The sequence below is a fragment of the Chionomys nivalis genome, chromosome 23 (assembly GCF_950005125.1).
Source record: "Chionomys nivalis chromosome 23, mChiNiv1.1, whole genome shotgun sequence".
Lineage (NCBI taxonomy): Eukaryota > Metazoa > Chordata > Mammalia > Rodentia > Cricetidae > Chionomys > Chionomys nivalis.
This window is the reverse complement of record NC_080108.1, coordinates 13,358,581-13,380,956: the sequence shown is the minus strand read 5'-3', so window position 1 is coordinate 13,380,956 and position 22,376 is coordinate 13,358,581. Positions and strand designations below refer to the sequence as shown.

The window sequence follows — 22,376 nt, the reverse complement described above, 5'->3', positions numbered from 1 at the left end:
ATCTGCATTTTGAGGTTTTGAGGACCAGGTTTTTCTGGTCTGATTAACATGTAAGGTAAGGGGCTGGAGAGATGGCTCAGCAGTTAAAAGAATTTACCGTTTTTCCAAAAAACACAGGATTTGGTTCCCAAGATCCAAGCTGGGCCACCCACAACTGTCACCGCAGCTCAAGGGATCTGATGCCATCTTCTGGCCTCCGATGGCATGCATACACATCTGCACATCCTCCTCACCCCATACACATAATTAAAAATGATATAAATCAGGCTGGCATGGATACTCAGCAGTTAAGAGCGTGCACCGCTCTTTCAGAGGATCTGGTCTCGGTTCCGAAACTCACCCTGGGCGGCTCACCACCACCTGTAACCCCAGCTCCAGGGGATTGATGCCGCTGTCTTCATAGGGCACCTGGACTCTCACATACATACCATGTGCAAATCGCTTTAAAATAATAAAAATAAAACCTTAAAAAACACTTCACAAGCAACCATGTAAGGTGAGGCGGAGAGACAGTGGGGCCAGGAAACAAAACCTCACAAACAGCCGGAGAGGCCTGGGAAGGACACACTGTCTCTGTCCAGTCTCTTGCCCACGTGGAGGTGGAACCTGTCATTTTCCGTTGTAAATTAGAAAAGCTGGCCCAATGCCTCCTTTTAGGGAGGAGGTCCAGACTCAAGGGGAAACCTCCCAACCCCAAGGAGACAGACAAAGGCAGTTTGCGGTCAGGAAAGGATAGGGTTGCCAGTGCCCACACAGCCTCCAGAGGAGTTACTAGACCCCCAGCAAAGGCACTTGCTGTGTGTGCCCTTTGCCCGACTCTTCTGAAGCAGCTTCCTGGGGGGAGTGGGCAGGACCCATCCTCCTGGAAATGCTTCCCTTTCCTCCTCCTCCACCTCCTTCTCCTCTCGTAAGAACAGCCATGATGATCCATTGTATGCCTAGCACTACCTGAAGAGCCATAGAAGCTACAAAAAGACTGGCTAAACGGCTGCGTGGGCGGGGCTGGCTGTGTGGGCGGGGCTTAGCCGATCAGAAGGAAGGAGAGAGTGGATGGCCTTGGCTGCTGTAGAACCTGGGTGTTGGAAGGGATTGTAAGAAGTCCAAGAGAAGCTGGGCAGTGGCAGCACACGCCTTTAATTCCAGCACTTGGGAGGCAGAGGCAGGCAAATCTCTGTGAGTTCGAGGACAGTCTGGTCTACAAGAGCTAGTTCGAGGAAAGGCTCCAAAGCTACAGAAAAACCCTGCCTCTAAAAACCAGAAAAAGGGCTGGAGATATGGCTCGGTGGTTAAGAGCACTGGCTGCTCTTCCAGAGGTCCTGAGTTCAATTCCCAGCAACCACATGGTGGCTCACAACCATCTGGAGGCAGAATGTCATATACATAGTAAATAAATAAAAACCAGAAAAGAAAAAAGTCCAGAGAGAGCCTTAACTGTTGACATGAGTTGAGTCTGGACTCATAGGCGGTAGGTGTCCCGCAACATTTTCTACACAGCAGTGTGTGAAGTCAAGTATGATGGCGCATGCCTGTAATCCTAGCACTTGGGAGGCTGAGGCAGGAGGATCACTATGAATTCAAAACCACTTTTGGCTACACAGGAAGTTTGAAGTTACATCAGACCTTATTCCCCCCCCCCCCAAATCAACCAAACAAGCAAACAGGGTAACAAAACCAAACCCAAACAACAGCCTGTGAGAGAGGAACATGGGATGAAGGGGACGGGGAGCTGTTGAGTGTGGAATTGCCAGGATATAGATCAAAGCACAGCCAGGACAGAGTGTTATAGAAAAGGACAAGGAAGAGTTTGAGATGGCAGGTTTCGAGCTTTGGAGTTTGGAAGGATGCTGGTGGCATCCAAATAACCCAGGCGCCATGAAAGAGAAGGGCGGGTTATCAAGAGATGGAAATGAGCTTCCCTGAGTGCCATTGGGCAGCCTCAGGGAGCCATAAAGAAGGGTGAAGTGGGGCTGGAGAGATGGCTCAAAGGTTAAGAGCACTGGTTGCTCTTCCAGAGGTCCTGAGTTCAATTCCCAGCAACTAAATGGTGGCTCACAGTCATCTATAATGAGATCTTGTGCCCTCTTCTGGCATGTAAGCATACATGGAAGGATGGAAGGAATGTTGTACACATAATAAATAAATCTTAAAAAAAAAAAAAAGGGTGAAGTGAAGGGGTGTGTACGGGGGCGGGGATGGCCCTTGCCGCCTCCCAAAGACTTGAGCTCAACACCAAAGGGCTGGTGCTTCACTGCACTGTGGGCCTCGCTCCCCAACGGAGCCCTCTTCTGTGCCTCTAAAGAGGACGTGATGCTGGACTGAGGGAGCTGGGTGTCTCTAGCTCCTGCCGAATTAACTGCTTTGTCTTCCTCCTCTTCGCTCTCCCAGCTGGTTTGCCTTGCTGTTTAACTGTACTTTAACATATTAATGGTGGGCGTTCTCCAAGCCACCTGTCTCCCCCAAGCCTGCGTGGGGATTTCCAGGAATGAGGCTCTCTCAAGACCTGAAGCAGCAGCTACCCACAGGCTGGTAGGCTGTGGGCAGGGGAACAGGCATAGGCCTCCCTCTGGGGAAAGAGACTTATGCCCGAAGGACACCTTTCTCCCAAAGCACAATCCCCAGGGACCTCCATCCTGCCTAACCGATTTCCTGGGCTCAGCTGCACTTGGTTTCAGATACATTGGTGTCCAGTGGTGAGGCCGCTTGCTGCTAACGGGAGTGGCCAACTAAGACAGCTGGTTCCTTTTAATAGCAAAGCCTCAGGGCTTCAGATGGTGGCTGATTAATACTTTGGGACTGTTGTTGATTGTTGCCTCCTCTCCTTGCTTTTGGGCCTAATGATTCCGTTTACTGTTTTTGCTTAGCTTATCAAGCAACCGGTTGTCTCACCCCAGCTCTGGAAGGTAAACGCACATCGCATTACATTCTCTGACTGCTTTTGAGAGGCCTTGAGAGGCCGCAGGGTGACTGCTTGTCCACTAACCAGGCTGCATGGGATGATGGGGAGGGTGTAAGAGGGTACTCACCCGGGCATGGGTCTCACAGGGACCAGAAGTGATGCTTGCATGGACCTAGACTCAGGAGCAAAGATGTGGGGAAGAGCTGCTGAGATGCTTGCATTGATAGCCTTTGGAACAGACACAGCCGGGGACACGGAGCAGCCACCAGCCACAGGAGCCACACGATGCCTTAATCCATCTTCCTGTAATAGTGGCTCTGCCTTTACGATTTTTTTTCCCCTGCCATCCTGTAACTTCACCTGCTACCTTTTCTTCCTTTGAATTTTCCTTCCCGTTGATTCGGCCCCACCCTCAGAGACTCAGAACTCTGTAAGATCAAAGAAGACCACCTTACTGTCCTGTGTATCTTCTGACTGGAGTCAGCTCAGCACCTGAGCAAGTCTGTGGTCAAGGCTTGCGGGCTGCAAAGCTGCCCTTTCATCTGCCAGCTTGGGGACAGCTCCCTAGTGCTGGCTGAACGGACTGTTTCCATCAGAGTGGGACTGTTCCCTGGCCACTTCTCACCTCCTGGGCCCCATCCCAGACTGGAGGTCTGGGCAGAGTTAGCCACAGGGTTTTTTGTTGTTGTTGTTGTTGTTGTATCATTTGTTTTTTGTTTTTGTTTTTTCACACAGAGGAAGATTTTTGACTAGCCAACTGGTTTCTGTTCATCATGTCTTCAGGCCTGATTAGTTAATTCTTAGGGTTTGCTTGGTCCTTGATGGGGATGAACACCAAGGAAACTTTGGTCTGGGAGGAAGTGAGGGGAGCCCAGGTGATACAGAGTGATGTGTGGAAGTGCCAAGAGAGAGGACCTAGGGGTGTTCAGAGGGAGGGCAATAGCAAGACAGGGTTAGGTTCCTTTGAACACCATGGAAACCTTGATTCTGGGATTCTCCAAGATTCTTAGGAGTCCATGATACCATTAAAAAACCAAGGAAATCAGGCAGTGGTGGTGCATGCCTTTAATCAGGAGGCAGAAACCGGCAGGTCTCTGTGAGTTCAAGGCCAACCTGATCTACAAGAGCTAGTTCCAGGACAGGCTACAAAGCTACAGAGAAACCCTGCCTTAAAAAACAAAATCAAAAACAAACAAAAAATAAATAAAAAATCATGGAATTGGACGAACTTGGAAGTGGTTGGAAAGACCATTACCAGATGTGTATTTCCTGGTTTCTTGGGTGTCTGGATAGGATAACCAGGAGTCTAGCCCACCAGAGTGGAGGACAGGGACAGAAAGCTATGGTAACCAGAAGCTGTATGATGGTCACCAGAACACAAAAGTATTGAGTGACTTTTCCTGTCCTAGCCTGGTCTATATAAAAAGTCCCGGGTCAGTCAGAGCTATGCACTGAGACACTGTCTCAACAAACAAACCAAAGATTCCCAGAGAACAGGACAGAGTAGAAAGATGCCTCAGCAGGCCAGGGCACTTCCTTGTCGCTCAAGGCTGGTGACCTGTGTTCAATCTCTAGAACCCATGCAAAAGTGGAAGGGAAAAGAAGTGCAGGCTGTGCTCTGAACGCCATGTGTCTGCAGTGGTGCATTTGGTCCCAATCGCATGTGCACACATGTACATGCAAGTGCACACACAAATGCACACATATGTGTGCACACACAAACAAACATGCAAATGCACGTGTATGCACATACACACACACACATATGCACATACACACACAGAGTTTCTCTCCCCCATTCTTTCTTTCACATACTCTGTCTTTCTCTCTCTCTCTCTCTCTCTCTCTCTCTCTCTCTCTCTCTCACACACACACACACACACACACACACACACACACACAAAGGAAATATATAAATTTAATAAGATAGAACCTCAAGTCTGCTTTAACCAGCAAGCAAAAGCCCAAAACAAGTTATGTAATGCAACGAGGATTAACAGCAGTTGGGGCTATATTTGGCATAGAACTTTCTAGAAAGTCCAGTCAGAAGTTGCTATTATATGATAGGAACAAGAAACATTTTCAGATAGCGTGCAGTGGTGCACGTCTCTAATCCCAGCACTTGGGAGCCAGAGGCAGGGGATCTATGTGAGTTTGAGGCCAGCCTGGTTTACATATTGAGTTCCAGGACAGGCAGAACCACATTAAAAGAAATTCTGTCTTGAAGAAGAAGGAGAAGAAGAAAAAGGGGAGGAGGAAAAAGAAAAGGAAAGAAAAAGAAATATTTGAGACATCTTCAGGGTCGTCAATCATAGCTACTTGGAAGGCTGAAACAGGTGGATCACAAGTTCTAGACTACATAGCAACACGCTGTCTGGAAAAAGAAACCTTTCCAGACGTTATATTCTAAGTGTTCAGGGAGTTGAAGCCTAGGCCCCAGAAGGGTCTCTATTTCTGAATGACTTAAAGGGGAAGGAATGGTGCTAATTTTATTCGACAATCGATTACTCAGTGAGAGGATGCTACCAGATGCTGCTGGATGCTACCGAATGCACCTTGCAGGCCTGGTTCAGTGTTCAGGTGGGTGAGAGGGAGATCCCCATCCTGGGTGGACATTAGAGGGAAGGCTCTTGCTAGCTCTCCAATGCCTGCGTGTTTGCATTCCTAGACACCTTCAGTCCAGAAGTCTTAATGTGATTCAAAACACTTCTGGGGATTCAAACTTTCTCATAGAACTCAAGTGCAGAATAAAGCTTATGGAAAAGATACGTTGAACATGGAGCCTTCTCCCAGCAGAGTATGTAGGGTTACCCCTCTGCACCCCACACACTCCCCCTTATACCTATTAAACACTCATGGGCAGGTGAATATGGCTCTTGGGGTTGACACCTTCCTCTGAGGTCCAGAGAAAGGCAACTTGGAATGATCTGCCTTTCCCTATGGTTCCTTCTGCTTCAGTTGAATTTCTCCTTCACGGTCCCCCCATTGCTGCTCACGAAGGGTGTGTGCCCAGAGAGGGGAGGAGGGCTGGGCACAGCTTGTGCACCACACAACCTGGCTATGTGGTTGAGCTGCACGTTTGGGAATGCACTGTCTTTGCTGGCCCACGAAAGGGTTTGGTACCAAGGTTTGCTTCCTGTGCCCAGGAGGGAGTGGACTGTGAGCCCTGAGGATTATTGGTGAGTTTGGGGTAGACGTTGTAAGACCACAGATGCAGCTAAGTTCTGCAAGAGGGACTCTGTCACAGGGGAACCAAGAGTTCTGGCTTGTCCAGGAGTCAGTCTGTGGCTTGGCAGTCCTATACAGCTGCCAGCCTTGTTTCAGCACATGGTGTCCGTAGGAGGAGCAGAGGAGCCATGGCTAGCTTGCTAGTGCCACTCCATAGCTCTGTGTGGCACCAAAATTCATCTGATAGCCCATAAAGTCGAGTCCCCTTAAGGGCCAAGGCCGCTGGCATTGCCAGCTCATTCTTCATCTACCATGGCCTGTGTTCACAAATGCTGGTGCTTTTCTTCTGAACCCGAGCTCTGGGATATACATAGTTCCATGCCTTCAGGATCTCTGAATCCTTGAGGGCTGGCTGGCTTTTCCCTCTTTGGCATGGCTGTGCTGTGCTAGACTTGACATATCTACATGTGTATCTCTCCCACGTACCAATCCCTGAAGAGGAAAATGGAGGGTGAAGCCAGCTCCCTATCATCCCCCAGTAAGGATTTGATGGGGATATGGAGGATGGCAGTCTGCTGTGCTCAGGAGCCTGGTCTATTGTCAGCCTCTTGCCTATTGTAATGGCCCTGGGTCGAGATCGCATTCGATCTCTTACTACCCGCCCCCAACCTGGCCAGGAAGCCCAGGTGCTCTTGAATAAAGACTTGCTCAGGTATGCCCAGGATCTTTGGCTGCAGGATGACTGCCAAACGTGGTAAGGCTTACACTTGGGCAAGGCAAGGCCGGAAGATGCTCTCTAGGGAGGGCTTCTCTAATTGGTTTTTGCTTTTTCTAGGAGCACTTTCTGCTCCATCATTGCCCAGCTCACAGAAGAGACCCAGCCACTATTTGAGACCACACTCAAGTCCCGGGCTGTGTCCGAAGATAGTGACGTCAGGTTCACCTGCATTGTCACAGGTAATGAAGCTATTGATACGGCCCCTGCCAGGGTTTCTGCATAGAGCAGGGTCCCGGAAAGATGGAATGGGTATGGACGGGGGTGGTAGGTTGTACATACCAAACTGAGTGCACTGACTTTAGTTCCCATCTCCCCTGGTTAAACTCTGTGTGTGGGCTGGTCCCTGTCTTTTCTTCTGGAACCGTGTGTGTGTGTGTGTGTGTGTGTGTGTGTGTGTGTGTGTAGAATGTGGCTCAGTTGGTCAGGTGGTAGAGTGCTCACTAGAGTACATGAAGCCCTGGGTTTTACCCTTGGCACCACATGAATCTGGAACAGTAGTTTGTACCTGTAATCCCAGCACTTGGGAGGACAAGAAGGTCAGAAGTTTAAGGTCATTCTCAACTACATAATGAGTTTGAGACCAGGATAGGCTACATGGGACCCTTGTCCCCAAAAGACAGTAAACAAAGGCAACAAACCCCCAACCGTGCTCAGCCAAGTTTCTTCATCTTCAAGTATATTCACGGTTGATGATTGATCAAGCCATTCATCAAACAGCCCACTTAAGAGTTGAGTCTTTTGTGACTTGGGGTATCTAGCCTGAGAGACAGTAAATCATAGTTATTGCAGCCATAGACCCTGGAGGCAAACTGCCTGACTTGGAATCCTGACTCAGCCTTCCCAGGATATGGTGCTGGGCAGGCTGCTATTAAGGGCACAGCATTGTGAGCCTGAGGGAGGTAATATCTGCTTAGCTACTGGACTAGCACCTGGCTCACCGCGAGTACATACAAGTGTTGGGAATCAAGACTCTTCACATTTCACTGAGTCTCCTGTGGGTTTTAAGACGCCCAGTGGTGGACCTTGGAAGGTGGGGTTAGGAGTGCTGGGACCCTGCTTCAGGCATTGTTCCTTTCCCACGCCTCCCAGTACAGCTTCCCTCTGCACCATCCTGACCTGTCTCAAGGCCTACAGGATATTTACCGGCCGCTGTGCTCATCATTTCTAAGGGCCCAGACTCACACACCTCCAACTCCTCCACCCCCTTTCTTTTGTTTTTCTTCAGTTAGTGGAGGGCTTGGGTGGTTTCCAGCTGTCACGTTTCCTGATCTTGGGGGTGGATTTGTTTAACCCAGCCAGCTAAACAGCTTCTTTGGGATTGATTTTTCCATGGGTAGCTGTCCCATTGACCAGGACTGTCCAGCACGTCTGCTAGAGAGATACCCACTGTCCCTCCCCTGTAGCCTTTATCTTTGTATGACGTGGTGTGTTGCAACTGAATTCTTCCAAACCCTGTGAAGTAAGCGCTATTGTTAGCCCAGCTTTGCCAAGGACGAAGTTAGAAGAGGCTAGGTGAGCCACCCAAGTCATGAGGAGCTAGTTGCTTTGCCTTGTGCACTGCCCTTGACCAAGTCTCTGCGGCACTGCCGGTGCCCGCGTCTCTGCCCGTGCCCGGGTCTCTGCGGCACTGCCCATGCCCGCGTCTCTGTGGCACTGCCCATGCTCAAGTCTCTGCGGCACTGCCTATGCTGAGTCTCTATGATACTGCAGCTCCAATGGTTCCCTAGAAACTAACCTCCCACTGGGCTGTGGTGGCGCACGCCTTTAATCCCAGCATCTAGGAGGCAGAGGCAGGTGGATATCTGTGAGTTCGAAGCCAGCCTGGTCTATAAAGTGAGTTCTAGGAGATAGCCAGAGCTGTTACACAGAGAAATCCTGTCTCAAAATACAAACAAACAAAAAACAAAACAAAAAAAGAAGAAGAGAAGAAAAAAGAAAAATAACCTCATTCTGCACGTTCATATATGCCGCTTTCTGTAGAATGTCTTTAATTCTATTTGGAGAAAATCGGGAACTGGGATGTAGTTCAGTTGGTAGAGCGCATGCCCGGCATGCGGAGCCTGTGGAGTTGTCCTGCAGCTCTGTGTAAATCAATGGTGGGCTTTCCTGTGATCCTAGCACTATGCAGGGGAGGGAGGAGGGTCATGGGTTCAAGGTCATCTTCTGTTACACAGTCAGTTTTAAGCCACCTTGGCATGCATGACACCTGTCTCAAAGAAAATTAAATTTTATTGTATCAAATCAATACATGTATATGTTTTAAGGTTTCAAATTATACTAAATATTTATCAAAATACAGTCATTTATCCCTTCCACCAATCTGTTCCCAGAACTCGGGATTGTAGGTATGAGCTGTGTCTGTTTGTTGCTATTGCTGCTTTTTAAGACAGGGTCTCACTAAGCATCTCCAGCTGGCCCAGAATCACTGTATAGACCAGATGGTCTTGAGTTCACAGAGATGCGCCCCTCTCTGCCTCCTGAGCGCGGGCGCCACCACACTCAGCAGGTTCTTGTTTATTTGGCTTTGTTTTAGGACATGGTCTTAACTGTGGTCTAGACTGGCCTCAAACTGGATTCTTTTTGCCCCGGCCTCCTGAGTGCTGGGACTACAGGTGTAGTAGGCCCAGAATTCTGGTTTTAAAGCCTTTTAATCTCCCTTTCCTTTAGTTCTCCATTTCTACTGCTTCTAAACTCAGGGTTTGGCTCTCTTGAATGTGCTTGCCTGTCTGCTTCCTGTTTACAAAGTTTTTAGCTCTCATTTCTCTTCTTGCCTGTTCTCCCCATGTATATGTTCGTGTGTGTGTGTGTGCGCGTGCACGCGCGTGTGTGTATGTGTGTGTATGTATGTGCATGAGTGTGTCCGTGTGGGTCCCTGCTCCTTCGAATGTTTATTCTGCTACCTAAAAGACCCTGCTGCTTTGCCTGGCCAATTCCTCAGCAAGAGCAGGCACCAAGGGTGTCATGGCTTCTCAGAATCAATGTGGACTTCCCAGACGCCAGTTTGGTGTGCAGAATCATGGGACATTTTATTGAGTGCTCCCAATTTCCTCATGAGAGTATGTCTTTTCCTCAAGCCCAATCCAAAGGAGCAATTAAAAAAGTATTATTAGTGCGTGTGTGTGTGTGTGTGTGTGTGTGTGAGAGAGAGAGAGAGAGAGAGAGAGAGAGAGAGAGAGAGAGAGAGAGAGAGAGAGAGCGTGGAGGTCAGCCTGCAGAAGTTCTCTCCTTCCTTCTGGAATCCAGGTGCTGAGTTCAGGTAATTAGGCTCACATAGCAAGCGTTTTAAAAAACACTGAGCCCAAAGGAATAACTAAAAAAAAAAAAAACATGTTATTTTAATGTGTGTTTGTCAGACATGGTAGGAAGAACCTTTATCAATTGTCTCATTGAGCTCACAGAGATCCGCCTGTCTCTGTCTCCCGAGAGCTGAGATTAGGCACCGTACTCAGCAGGTTTCTGTTTGGTTTGGTTTAGGCTTTGTTTTAAGACAGGGTCTTTGTTTTGTTTTAGACAGGAGGACAGGGTTTTAATGTATAGCCTAGGTTGACTTTAAACTTGCCCCATCTTCCTGAGTGCTGGGATTACAGTTGAGCACACACCTATAACCGTGTCCTCAGAGACATTATTTTTTTTTAATCCCTGCATCTCATGCTGACCAGCCCAGGCCAGGATCTTTTACTGAGAAGGACCTACTGATTGAGCTGGCACAGATTTTGGGGCTCTGGGCCACTATAATCCCTACTTTCTCTCACTGTTGTGCCCCCCCCTTTTTATTCCCATGGATTTTCCAAATCTCAGTGCATTCAATTCTCTGTAGCAGATTAGAAAGTGGTCACCATAGTATCACCGTGTACCAGAAACGAACAAGGAGAAGATGTGGTTGTAGGAAGTGGGGAGGGGAGAAAAGGAGAGAGACAGGATCAGACACTAGGTCTCCTCAGTTAGGAGGTGTTCCTGGCTGATCAGTGGCTGAGACTGGCTTCTCTTAGTGGATGCAGGGGGATCGCATCAGTTTCTTTTCCTGCCAGAAGCATCCCTGAGCACAGGTAGATGATGGGTCAGGACCTGGCTCCAGGGCCTCACCAGGCACTGATGATGCTTTCCTCCGTTCAGACCTTTGTCCTGTTGAGGAAGATTCACCTGTACCAGGGGAGCAGGGAGCAGGTACCAGGCTGTTCCAGGAGGCAGACCTGGAGAAGGAACTTGGGACCTCCAGGGTTTGTTTTGTTTACAGTGGGGGAATAGGAGACAGTGGACCTAAGGCTGGGCAGTCTGATTACTGGGTCCTGCAGGCCCCTTGAGGCTGGAATGCTACAATCTCAGACAGCTCATTTCAACCCAGCGTGCTGGCATCCCTCTACTCTCTTCAGTTTGGGGTGCACTCTATATTGGGGTGTGTATGTACACATATGTGTATAGTCACATGTTGAAATGGAAGAAGGAAGCTTCAGAGGTAGGTTAGGTAGGTTGAATCAAGGGAACTAACCTGTAGTAAGAACCACATTTCTTTCTTTTTAAAACATAGTTTATTTGTATTTTATGTGTGGTGTTCTGCCTGTGTCAGAAGTCCTGGAACTGGAGCGACAGATAGGAGTGAGCTACCATGTGGGTTCTGGGAATTGAACTGGGATCTTCTGGAAGAGTAGACAATGCTCCCAACTGCTGAACCATGTCTCCAGCCTCCAAGAACCACATTTCTTAAAGAAGAAAAAAGTCAAGTGGTGATGGCCCAGTGGGAGACTGAGGCAGGTAGATCTGAGTTCAAGGCCAGCCTGGTCTACAAAAACGAGTTCCAGGACAGCCAGGGCTGCACAGAGAAACCTTGTCTAGGTTGGAGGGGAAGTAAGTCTAATATGATAACTTTTTAGCAGCAAAATTTTATACATTAACCCCAGAACCCTCTTTGGAAAGGATGCTAGACCCTGGGCAGAGCTCCCTTAGGCCCCGTGGACCTTGGTTTCCTCTTGTATGACACAGGGTTATAGCTATCTCTTTCCTAGCGGAGAGGGATGTGAATTCAGACCTCTGCTTACTCACCAGGTGACTTTTGCAGAAGTCTTAATTTCATGAACCTTGGTTTCCTTTTCCTTTTTTTCTTTTTAATTTTTTTTTTCAAGACAGGGTTTCTCTGTGTAGGCTTAGCTGTCCTGGAACTCGCTCTGTAGACCAGACTGGCTTCAAACTCACAGAGATCTCCCTGCCTCTGCCTTCTAGTGCTGAGATTAAAGGTGTTTGCCACCAGCCCAGGCTCATTTTCCTTAAAAAAAAAAAAAAAAAACAAACTACTTAAAAAATGTGTGTGTGTGTGTGTGCCAGAGTTTATGTGTATATCACGTGTGCACCAGTGCCCAAGTGGCCTGAGAAGGGCATCAGATCTGGAACTGGAGTTACAGGTGGTTGTGAGCTCAGTCCTCTGCAAGAGTGGCAAGTGCTCTCAGTCACCAAGTCAGCCCTCAGGCCCACATTGCCTTTTTCTTACAGCGAGGATTAGTGATTGCATTCTCCTTAAGACCAGCATAAGGGTTAGATGAGACAGACATGGAGAGTATTTCATTCAGCTCAGCTTCTGGCACACAGCAAATCTTCAGTAAGTGTGAGTAGTTTTGCTCAGGGGAACCAACTGAAATTCTATCTCTAAGTTCTCTTAAATCTCTAAACTCCCACTTCTTCAGATCTGAGTTTCTCCAAACTGGGAGTGGTTGGGATGAGGCTGTGAGTGTCCAAGTTGGGTTCTTAGGCAGCCAGCTAGCTGTAAAACGGATGACAGGTTGAGAAGGGCCGGCATAAGGACACTGGCTCAGGTTTTGTTTTGAACTCTCCCGGCCAGAGCTCTGTCTGTGTGCACGCACACCTGCTCAGGAGTATGTTCACGCGCACACCCGCTCAGGGGGTGCGTGCATGCGCACACCCGCTCAGGGGGTGTGTACACACGCACATCTGCTCAGGTGAGCAAAGAACCTCGCCTTGTCGGGCTTTTGTGTGTTTATATAATACAGCTCACATCATCCAGGGGATAACTAGCATGTTCCCCAAATAAATTCGTTTTCAAAGCCATTCCTGCTAGGAAGCTTTGATTGTCGGCTTGATCCCCACTATGGGCAGACTCACAAGAAGCTCCCTATGGGGGTGAGGCTGTAGCTGTGTATGTGTGTGTGTGTGCTTGTGTGTGTGTGTTCAACAGGCTCCTCTTCGCCCCACGCCGTTGCTCCATTCCAGCCTCTCTGGACTGGAGGCTGAGGATGTCCCGGGCAGGTCATGAGGCCGAAGACTCTTAGGCCCTGGTGGGTGAGATCATCTCACAGGGATGGTGAGAGCACCTGCGCTGGCCCGGACCATGTGTGTGGTGATGTAACCAGGGGCTTTAGCACACAGTGGAAACATGGGGCTCGATTTACAGCCAGCACAGCCTGGTGTGTCCCCCGGCCAAGCCAGCTGTAGCCTCGCCTCCCTTGCTCCCTGCTGCCGGGTGCTCTTCCCTGGCTTGCCCTCTGCTCTTCCTCACAGGCCATGGGGCAGTTCCTGTGTCAGGCATGCCCCCCCCCACACACACACCTTTTGTTTGCTGTTCGCTTTCTCCTTGACTCGCTCATCTGTGAAGTAACTAACTACTTCTCAGGCAGCGGCTCAGGTGGAGGAGGTACAGGAGCAAACAAAGGCTCCTTCATGCCCACTTAGGTCTGGAGTCTAGCAGGATTGATGGCCCAGGTGCTGGGCTCTCACGGCACCATGATTAAGGGAAGGAAGGGGCGGTATGTTTCAGAGTCTTCTGAAATTCTGCTTAGTCTTTGGGTCCAGATCAAGTGTCACTCCAAATCCCCAGCCAAGGAGCTTGCTTCCTTCTCTGGACCCTTGGCTCTTCATACCCTGTTGATGTATTCATCCGTAAATATTTACTCTCCGTGGACGGCGTGCCAGGCACTATTCTAGGAACTGGGGACACAGCAGCAAAGAACACTGATAAGTCCCCGCTGTCGTGATGTGGACATTCCATGATGGACAGGATGCACACCGACTAACAAACTCAGTGTGTCGTGTGGCAGGGTGCTCTAGGAAGAAACGATGATGAAGAGGAAGTGCTGAGGGGAGAGAGCTGCAGGCTTGCAGGGTTGTTGGGAGGGCCTCTCTGAGGAGTTAGCTGGGAGGCGGAGCTCCACAGGAGCTGAGGTGTGGCCTCCTGCGCTGTGTTAGAGTGCGCCGGCAGGACTAGGTTGGGGCGCAGCAAGCAAAGGGGAGAGGAGAGATGAGGGCGGTAGTAGGGCGTAGACTGTGTGGGCCTGTGTGAGATGGGAGCCCACGGGGCTTTGAGAATGTGGACATGAGTAGACCATGAGGGAAGTTTCACTCCGCTTGTGTTTCCATGGGCTGCAGAGAGGCCAGAACGGAAGCAGTAATTGGTCAGCGAGAAAGGTCTCCCTGGAATCCAAGTTAGAGATGAAGATGACAGGGACCAGGCTGTGATAAGGAAGTGGTCAGATTCTTGATCTGTTCCAAGGGGAGAGCCTTAGGACTGTCTGGCAGAGTGGGTGTGAGGGAAAGGAAGGGAAAAGAACGGCCCCCTGCTTTGGCCCGAGCCACACTGGGCAGATGGATTGTCCACTTACTGAGCCACATTGTGAATTTTCTTAAGATGAGAATGAGGACTCTGATGTGGTCACACCTGTCAGCTGCTCGGCCTTTGCGTGCAGACACAAATACAAAAGTCAGTGATACAGGTCAGCAGTTGAGGGGAACCGGCCAGGCTGGAGATGACCACTTTAGGGGTCCTTGCTGCTCTTTGACCAGCTTGAACCAGTCTGGGAAGCGATCAGTGATTTAGCAGTGTGCATGTCCCAGGTGACCTTGATGGACAGCTCTGGTGTAGCAAAGGGAACAGGAGCAGGGGAGAAAGCTCGGTAAAAGATTTCTATGGGCTTGTATGTGGTGGTGCACACCTTCATCCCAGCACTCAGAGGCAGAGGTAGAGGCAGGCAGATCTCTATGAGCTCAAGGCCAGCCTGGTCTACATAGTTCCAGGACAGCTTGGGCTACAGAGAAAGTCTCAAAAACAAAACAAACCCCCAAAAGCCAACAACAACAAAATAAAAATAAATAAGTGAATAAATAAAAAAATCTCCCTTCTTTTTTTTTTTTTTTCTTTTTTGGTTTTTTGAGACAGGGTTTCTCTGTAGCTTTGGAGCCTGTCCTAGAACTAGCTCTTGTAGACCAGGCTGGCCTCGAACTCACAGAGATCCGCCTGCCTCTGCCTCCCAAGTGCTGGGATTAAAGGTGTGTGCCACCACCATCCGACTAGAAGCAGGATTTGGACGTATGTTGGCGTCCCTGTGACTCCCGTTAGTGTAGCTCCCTGTCTCTCACTGTAACCGAGAGCACCATCCCCTCCTTAGGCTGTGCTTCACAACAGAGCTGTCTCACAGAGCCTCATAATTGTGTGTCCAGGTGCTAGGGAACAGCCCGGTCAGGAAAGCGCTTGCCCTCCAAGCACGAAGACCCCAGTGTGATCCCAGGCACCGGCCAGCGTGAAAGCCTGGATGTAGATGCACACACCTGGAACTCCAGCCGAAGGGAGACAGAGACAGCAGGACCTCAGTGGAGCTCCAGACCCAAGAGAGAATCAACCTCAAAAGAAGACCATCTGTGAAGGCTTGGGTGTTGGTTTGTGCGTGGAAAACGACATGTGGAAGACACAGTGTTGACCTCTGGCCTCCACATGCATGCATACCTATTCCCACATACATGTATGCATACATGCAAGCACACAAATGTGTACATGCCTATACTGCAGACACAATTAAAAATAAAAGTGACATTTCTAGACAGTGATTGAATTTAGATCAGTTGCCTTGATGTACATTAATGGGCCAATTAGCTGTGTCCAGGAAAGCAAGAGGCATGAGACTGTGTAGTTAGGAGCTCTGCCACACGGGTAGTCTGGGAGTCCAAGGAAGGGACTGGTAGTTTCTCTGTATAACAGCTCTGGCTGTCCTGGAACTCTCTTTATAGACCAGGCTGGCCTCTACTTCACAGAGATCCATCTGTCTCTGCCTCCCGAGTGCTGGAAATAAAGGTGTGCGCCACCACCGCCACCTGGCAACTGGTAGGTTCTTTAGTTACCCTCATTACAGTGACTGTGTGTGTGTGAGTGTGTGTGATTGTGTGTGTGTATTGGTGGGTAGCTGGATCAAGAGTGTGTGTGTGACTGTGTGTGTGTGAATTGGTGGATAGGTGGATCAAGAGTGTGTGTGTGAGTGTGTGTGTGTGTGGATTGGTGGATAGGTGGATCAGGAGTGTGTAAGTGTGTGTGTGTGTGGATTGGTGGATAGGTGGATCAGGAGTGTGTGTGTGTATTGGTGGATAGGTGGATCAGGAGTGTGTGAGTGTGTGTGTGTGAATTGGTGGATAGGTGGATCAAGAGTGTGTGTGTGAGTGTGTGTGTGTATGTGGATTGGTGGATAGGTGGATCAGGAGTGTGTGTGTGAGTGTGTGTATGTGGATTGGTGGATAGGTGGATCAAGAGTGTGTGTGTGTGTGGATTGGTGGATAGGTGGATCAGGAGTGTGTGTGTGTATTGGTGGATAGGTGGATCAGGAGTGTGTGAGTGTGTGTGTGTGAATTGGTGGATAGGTGGATCAAGAGTGTGTGTGTGTGAGTGTGTGTGTGTGGATTGGTGGATAGGTGGATCAAGAGTGTGTGAGTGTGTGTGTGTGTGTGTGTGGATTGGTGGATAGGTGGATCAGGAGTGTGTGAGTGTGTATGTGTGTGTGAATTGGTGGATAGGTGGATCAGGAGTGTGTGTGTGAGTGTGTGTGTGTGAATTGGTGGATAGGTGGATCAAGAGTGTGTGTGTGAGAGTGTGTGTGTGAGTGTGTGTGTGTGGATTGGTGGATAGGTGGATCAGGAGTGAGTGGGTGGGTGTTTTAATTGTATTGTCAAAGGATGAAGCTTAGGAACTTGGGATGAAAGGAGGGGTTGCAGCAGTGATGGGGTTTGTAGAGCTGGCCTAAGAGGCAGGATCCTTGCTGTACCCGAGGATATTGAATGGGCCATCATAGAAAGGAAGTTTGTTATCCCCAGTTATCAGTTGCTGGAAACCCCTCACCCCTTCCTACTAGAAAGCTAAGAAGTCGCTTCCCCTGGTTTTCTTTGTTCCCCTTGGAGGGAAAAAGTGAGCTGAACAGTAGGGGCAGGCGGGGCTTCCAGAGGGCCCAGGGCCCGGGTACTGTCCAGCCTCTTCAGGCAGTGCGGGAAGCCCTCGCGGCTCTGACCCCTCCCACTGTTTTGGATCGTGCATTAATATTATTCAATCACTTGCTTCCTTGTTCAGGATACCCAGAGCCAGAGGTGACCTGGTACAAGGATGACATAGAACTGGACCGTTACTGCGGCTTGCCAAAATACGAGATCACTCACCAAGGCAACCGTCACACCCTGCAGCTGTACAGGTGAGGGAGAGGGGCCTCCGTGGCTCTCTGCCCTCCCAAGGGCCCTACACTGGATCCTGCCACTGGTCACGGAGTCAGCCTGGTGCAATGCTCAGGCACTCTCTGCAGTTAGAGGGCAGGGTTCTGCGGCTAAGTTGATCTACCTGGAACTGTGCTGTCTGCCAGTGTCTGGGATCTCCCAAGGCCAGGGTAGGAGTGCTTCTCACAGCCCCGAGTCTGTGCAACCAGAGGAGGTCCTGACCCGCAGAAACCTTTTCCATGAGGTCAGCAGCCAGAAAAAGCAACGGTGTCACCATCCCTGCTCCTGGGGCTGTGTTGGTCACCTGCTTCTGAAGGGAGCTCTTCTGGGCCCCAAGTCTAATCCCCTCCTGAGACAGCATGACCTTGGTCGGCTGTCAGTTGCTACCCTCTGTGGTCTCAGTTTCCTCCACTGTAACTGAGGAAATTCCTGACGCCAAAGGTAGGGCAGGATTCCGCTTGGGAGGGAGCGTGTGGCCGATGCCAGAGGCTCTGGTTGTGGGGAGGAGGGCTCTCGCCTCCCAGGGGGAGAGATGGCGCCTAATGCTCCTGCCTCTAGGTGCCGGGAAGAAGACGCTGCCATCTACCAGGCCTCTGCCCGGAACACCAAGGGCATCGTGTCCTGCTCAGGGGTCCTAGAGGTGGGCACTATGACGGAGTACAAGATTCACCAGCGCTGGTTCGCCAAGTTAAAGCGCAAGGCTGCAGCCAAGATGCGGGAGATTGAGCAGAGCTGGAAGCATGGGAAGGAGGGCTCAGGGGAGGCGGACACTCTTCGCAAGATCAGTCCCGACCGCTTCCAAAGAAAGCGCCGACTGAGTGGGGCAGAAGTGGCGGTCCTCTCAACCTCCGCCAGGGAAACAGAGGAAGGGTCCTCGGCAACTTGGCAGGAAGGAGAGACTGAGTCTGCTCAGCACCCAGGTTTGGGTTTGATCAACAGTTTTGCTCCTGGAGAGGTACCCACCAATGGGGAGCCTGCCCGAGAGAACGGGGAAGATGGCGAGCATGGCTTGCTGACGTACATCTGTGAGGTCATGGAGCTGGGGCCTCAGAACGCCCCTCCGAAGGAGTCTGGGGCTAAGAAGAAAAGGAAAGACGAGGAGTGTAAGCCGGGAGTACAGAAACCAGAGTTAGAAAAGGCAGATGGAAGCCAGTGCGCTTCAGAAAATGGCATCCCCAGTACAGACAAACTCAATTCCAGTAGAAGAGAGGAACCCGCCGATACACAGCCAGCTCAGACCCAGCCCAGAGGCAGGGGAGCACGGGGGCCTGGGCCTTCCGGAACAGAAAGCGCCAGGAAGTCAACCTCTGCTGTGGGCATTCAAGACAAGATCCAGGATGTCCCTGCACCAGCCCTGGCCTCTGTCCCAGCCCCTGCACCAGCCCCAGCCCCTGCACCAGCCCCGGCCCCCGCCTCTGTCCCAACCCCTAGCCCAAACCTCAGCTCAGAGCAGGTGTATTTCTCCCTGAAGGACATGTACATGGAGAGCACCCAGAGAGGCAGGCCCCAAGAAGAGGAGATGCCTCCACCCGCAAGAACCAGGTTACCTAGAGAAAGTCCCTCAGGGAAAGAGCCTGTCAGGGCTCGGGGTGAGAAGGTACCTATGGTCTCTGGCCAGCCCACACCTTCCGTGGTTCCCCCGCCCATCAAGCCTTTGAATAGGAAGAGATTTGCTCCTCCTAAACCCAAGATGGAGCCCACTACCACTTCTTCCTCAAGTCAGGCTCCAGAATCTGTGGCCCAGAGCTTAGGGAAGGCCCCACCTCCAGCCTCGGCCCAGGTCCCCACACCTCCTGCCCGACGGAGACACGGCACCCGAGATAGCCCCTTGCAAGGACGGACAAGCTTCAAGACTCCAGGAGAGGTAAGTGTGGAGGCTGCTCTGGGAAACTGACCTCATGGAAACTCTCGCTGGAAGGGCTTGGCAGCCGGTGGGTGGTGGACTATTTATAGAAGGGGTGGGGAAGGACTGGAGGGGCAGCCAGGAGCAAGGGGGCACAGGCATGGCCCTTGCTCCACCATCCTCCAGACAGGAGCACACAGGCAGCATAGCCTGACTGCCTCTTGGTATGAGAGAGTAGGCAGCTCCTGGTTGAGGGAAGAGGAGGAAGAGACTGCTCTCTGGGGGTGGGGGTGGGGAGGAAGAGGGGTCAGTGGAGAGGTTCTTGTAGCCATGCTGAAGCTCCAGTGCTCCATGGGGGAAATGGGAGTGTTCTATAGCATGCAACAGTCCCCGTGATGCTTAAAAAACTCTACGGTCCAAGCACTTGGGAGGCTTAGGCAGGAAGACTGTTAGCCAAGGCTAACCTTGGATGGGTAACAAGACTTTGTTTCAAAACCACCCCCACACCCCCAAAACTGAATGTCTAAGAAGCACTGCTTCATTCTGGTCTTACTTAAGTTTTGGGATATAGTCTACCTATATACCTGGCTGGCAACCCTCAGCAAGGTGTGATCTCGGGTGAGGAATAGTGGAAAATAATAATTCATAGTCATGGCAACTGGGTGCTTAGGAGGCATGGGGCATGCAAACTAAGTGTGATGGCATAGCATATACCAGGGCGGGAGATGGGAAGCTGGGAGCAGGAGCCAGTCATTTCTAGGGGACAGGTAGCCAAGAGGAAAATGTATTTTATATGGAGGAGGGACAGGGTTTTATGTGGAGGAGGGACAGGGGTATCCACCTGCCACAGGCAGAGACATGGGATTCAGCAGTACGGAGCTTGAAGAGTGGGGTTGAGAAGATGAGAGGCGGCCAGGGTTTTCTGCTCTGGTGGCAAAGGGACAGATTCCCTAGGACTAAAGTGTTCCACTTCTGGGCAGAAAGGAGAAAGATGGTAGTCCCATGCATGTGGATGAGATACAGTTTATACTAAAGAATATATTACTGTTTATCAGAAATTACAATTTTATTGTGCCCCATATCTCTCTTTGTTTAATGTAAGTGGAGATGGCTTCTTATTTGGACAGGAACTATGCCGAGACTTTCTCAGGGTAGAGGAAGCATGAGTCCTAGCTCCTAGTTTCTGTACTGCCTCACCTTAAGATTCTCCTTATTTTCTGAGCATTTCTCTATGGTTTTTTTGTTTTGATTTTTCAAGACAGGGTTTCTCTGTGGTTTTGGAGCCTGTCCTGGAACTAGCTCTTGTAGACCAGGCTGGTCTCGAACTCACAGAGATCCGCCTGCCTCTGCCTCCCAAGTGCTGGGATTAAAGGCGCGTGCTGCCACTGCCCAGCTTCTCTATGGTTTTAAAAAAAAATTCCGCATTAAAGATTAGATCTTTAATGCCATAGCAAGAACATTTTAACTTCTTCCGTGTGCCTAGACCATCGCAGGAGACAGTACAGACACAAGAGATCTCAGTCGATGCTTTCAGACCTGAAAAAATTTTAAAAATTGTATATATGACTGTTTGCCCGAGGATCCCCTGGAACTGGAGATCAGTGGTTAGGAGCCACTGTGTATGGTGGGAACTGAACCTGGGTCCTCAGCAAGAACAGCCAGTGTTCTTAACTGCTGAGCCAGCTAGCTCTCCAGGCCCCTGAGCATGTCTCCTGATAAGCCTGTAGGTCCTGAGAGGTGGTCATCCCAAGGGGTGGGGATTCCTGGGAGTGCATGAGTGCATTCTCTGAGGTGGAGATGGGGTGATGATTATCTATGGAATCAAGGTGGACACCAGCGATAATTGCCAAGCAGATGTGCTGACGACAGCTGCGGGCTTTGAAGCAGAGGGTGCGTGGTGGGGCCTCAGGTTTCAATGGAAGACACATCTCAGAACAGGCCAGACTTGTTTGACATCATGGATTTATAACCTGTTATCCAATATTAGAAGACAATATTAAATGGAAATTAAAATGTAAAAGAATGCCCATAGTATCTTTAGATGCTAAGAAACCAGATGCAAGAACAGAAGGACGCTGTCCTAGGAAGACAGTGAAGCCAGGATAGCCGGGTGAGGTGGTGGCCGGGTAAGGGCTGCAAAGCCACCTGGCCCCACTCACGATACTCAGAACCTCCAAGTTCTAGAAGCTTTCTCACACTCTCTTTACTTCTGTCGTGTCTTCTGTGCCCCATTCCCCTACAACACTAAGGTTGGGTTGAGGCGGAAAGGAGGAAAGAACAGATATTTATGGAATACGAGCCTCCGTTAGCACGGGTTAGGAATTCAGACCAACTTCACTGTTGAGGAAAGTCAGGACACCTGAGAAAAACATGAGAAGTGTCTTCTCGAAAACACTGGAGAGTAGACAGGGTGGAAAGTTAGTGGGCTGGGTTCTGGGAGGAGATTAAAATCAAGAAGAGTGCTGGCCAGAGAGATGACTCAGTAGATAAGAGCACTGGCTGCTCTTCCAGAAGACTGGGGTTCAATTCCCAGCACCAACATGGCGGCTCACAACTGTCTGTAACTCCAGTTCCAGGGAATCTGACACCCTCACAAAGACATGCATGCAGGCAAAACACCAATGCACATAAAATAAAATAAATAAATTATATATAGTATAAAAGACTATTTATGAGTCCAGGGGCTTGAGAGATGGCTCAGCAGGTATAGAGCTTAGCTTGCTGTGCAAGTGTGAAGACCACAGTCTGGGTTTGCAGCACCATGTTGTGCTGGACAGACAGACAGGCTTGCCTCTAGTCCAGCACTTGGGAGGTGGAGATGAGGTTCCCAGAGCCAGACAAACTTGCTGCAGTCCTCTTGCCTCGACCTTCCAGATGCTGCATGGGATTGCATGTGGTGCTTATCATGCCTGTTTTTTTCCAAGTTATTTCTTAAAATTATTTTATATAAAATACTTAGCAACCTAAGATATATAGTGGGGTCAGGGAAGAAACATGAAAAAAAATCAGCAAAGCCAGCTGAGCCAGCTGTGCTGTGGTGGTGCATGACTTTCATTCCTGTGTTTGGGAGGCAGAGGCAGGCGGATCTCAGGGAATTTAAAATCAGCTTGGTCTGCACTGTGAGTACCAGGTCAGCCAAGGCTGCACAGAGAGACCCTGTCTCTAAAAAACTAACCAAACAAAAACCTGCTCACCATAGAGCTCTAGCTTTTGGGACTACTAGACATGATTTA

At 50.0% G+C, this 22,376-nt stretch overlaps 1 protein-coding gene across 1 annotated transcript in view; it reads left to right on the top strand.

Moving 5' to 3' along the window:
- The window catches only part of Alpk3 (alpha kinase 3), a 43,668-nt gene that overhangs the window by 3,396 nt on the left and 17,896 nt on the right, over positions 1–22,376 (top strand). The window contains exons 2-5 of the mRNA XM_057756500.1: positions 2,862–2,900; positions 6,900–7,021; positions 17,164–17,281; positions 17,859–19,164. Of these exons, the coding sequence (XP_057612483.1) occupies positions 2,862–2,900; positions 6,900–7,021; positions 17,164–17,281; positions 17,859–19,164 (1,585 nt within the window). The remainder of the gene's footprint in view (positions 1–2,861; positions 2,901–6,899; positions 7,022–17,163; positions 17,282–17,858; positions 19,165–22,376) is intronic.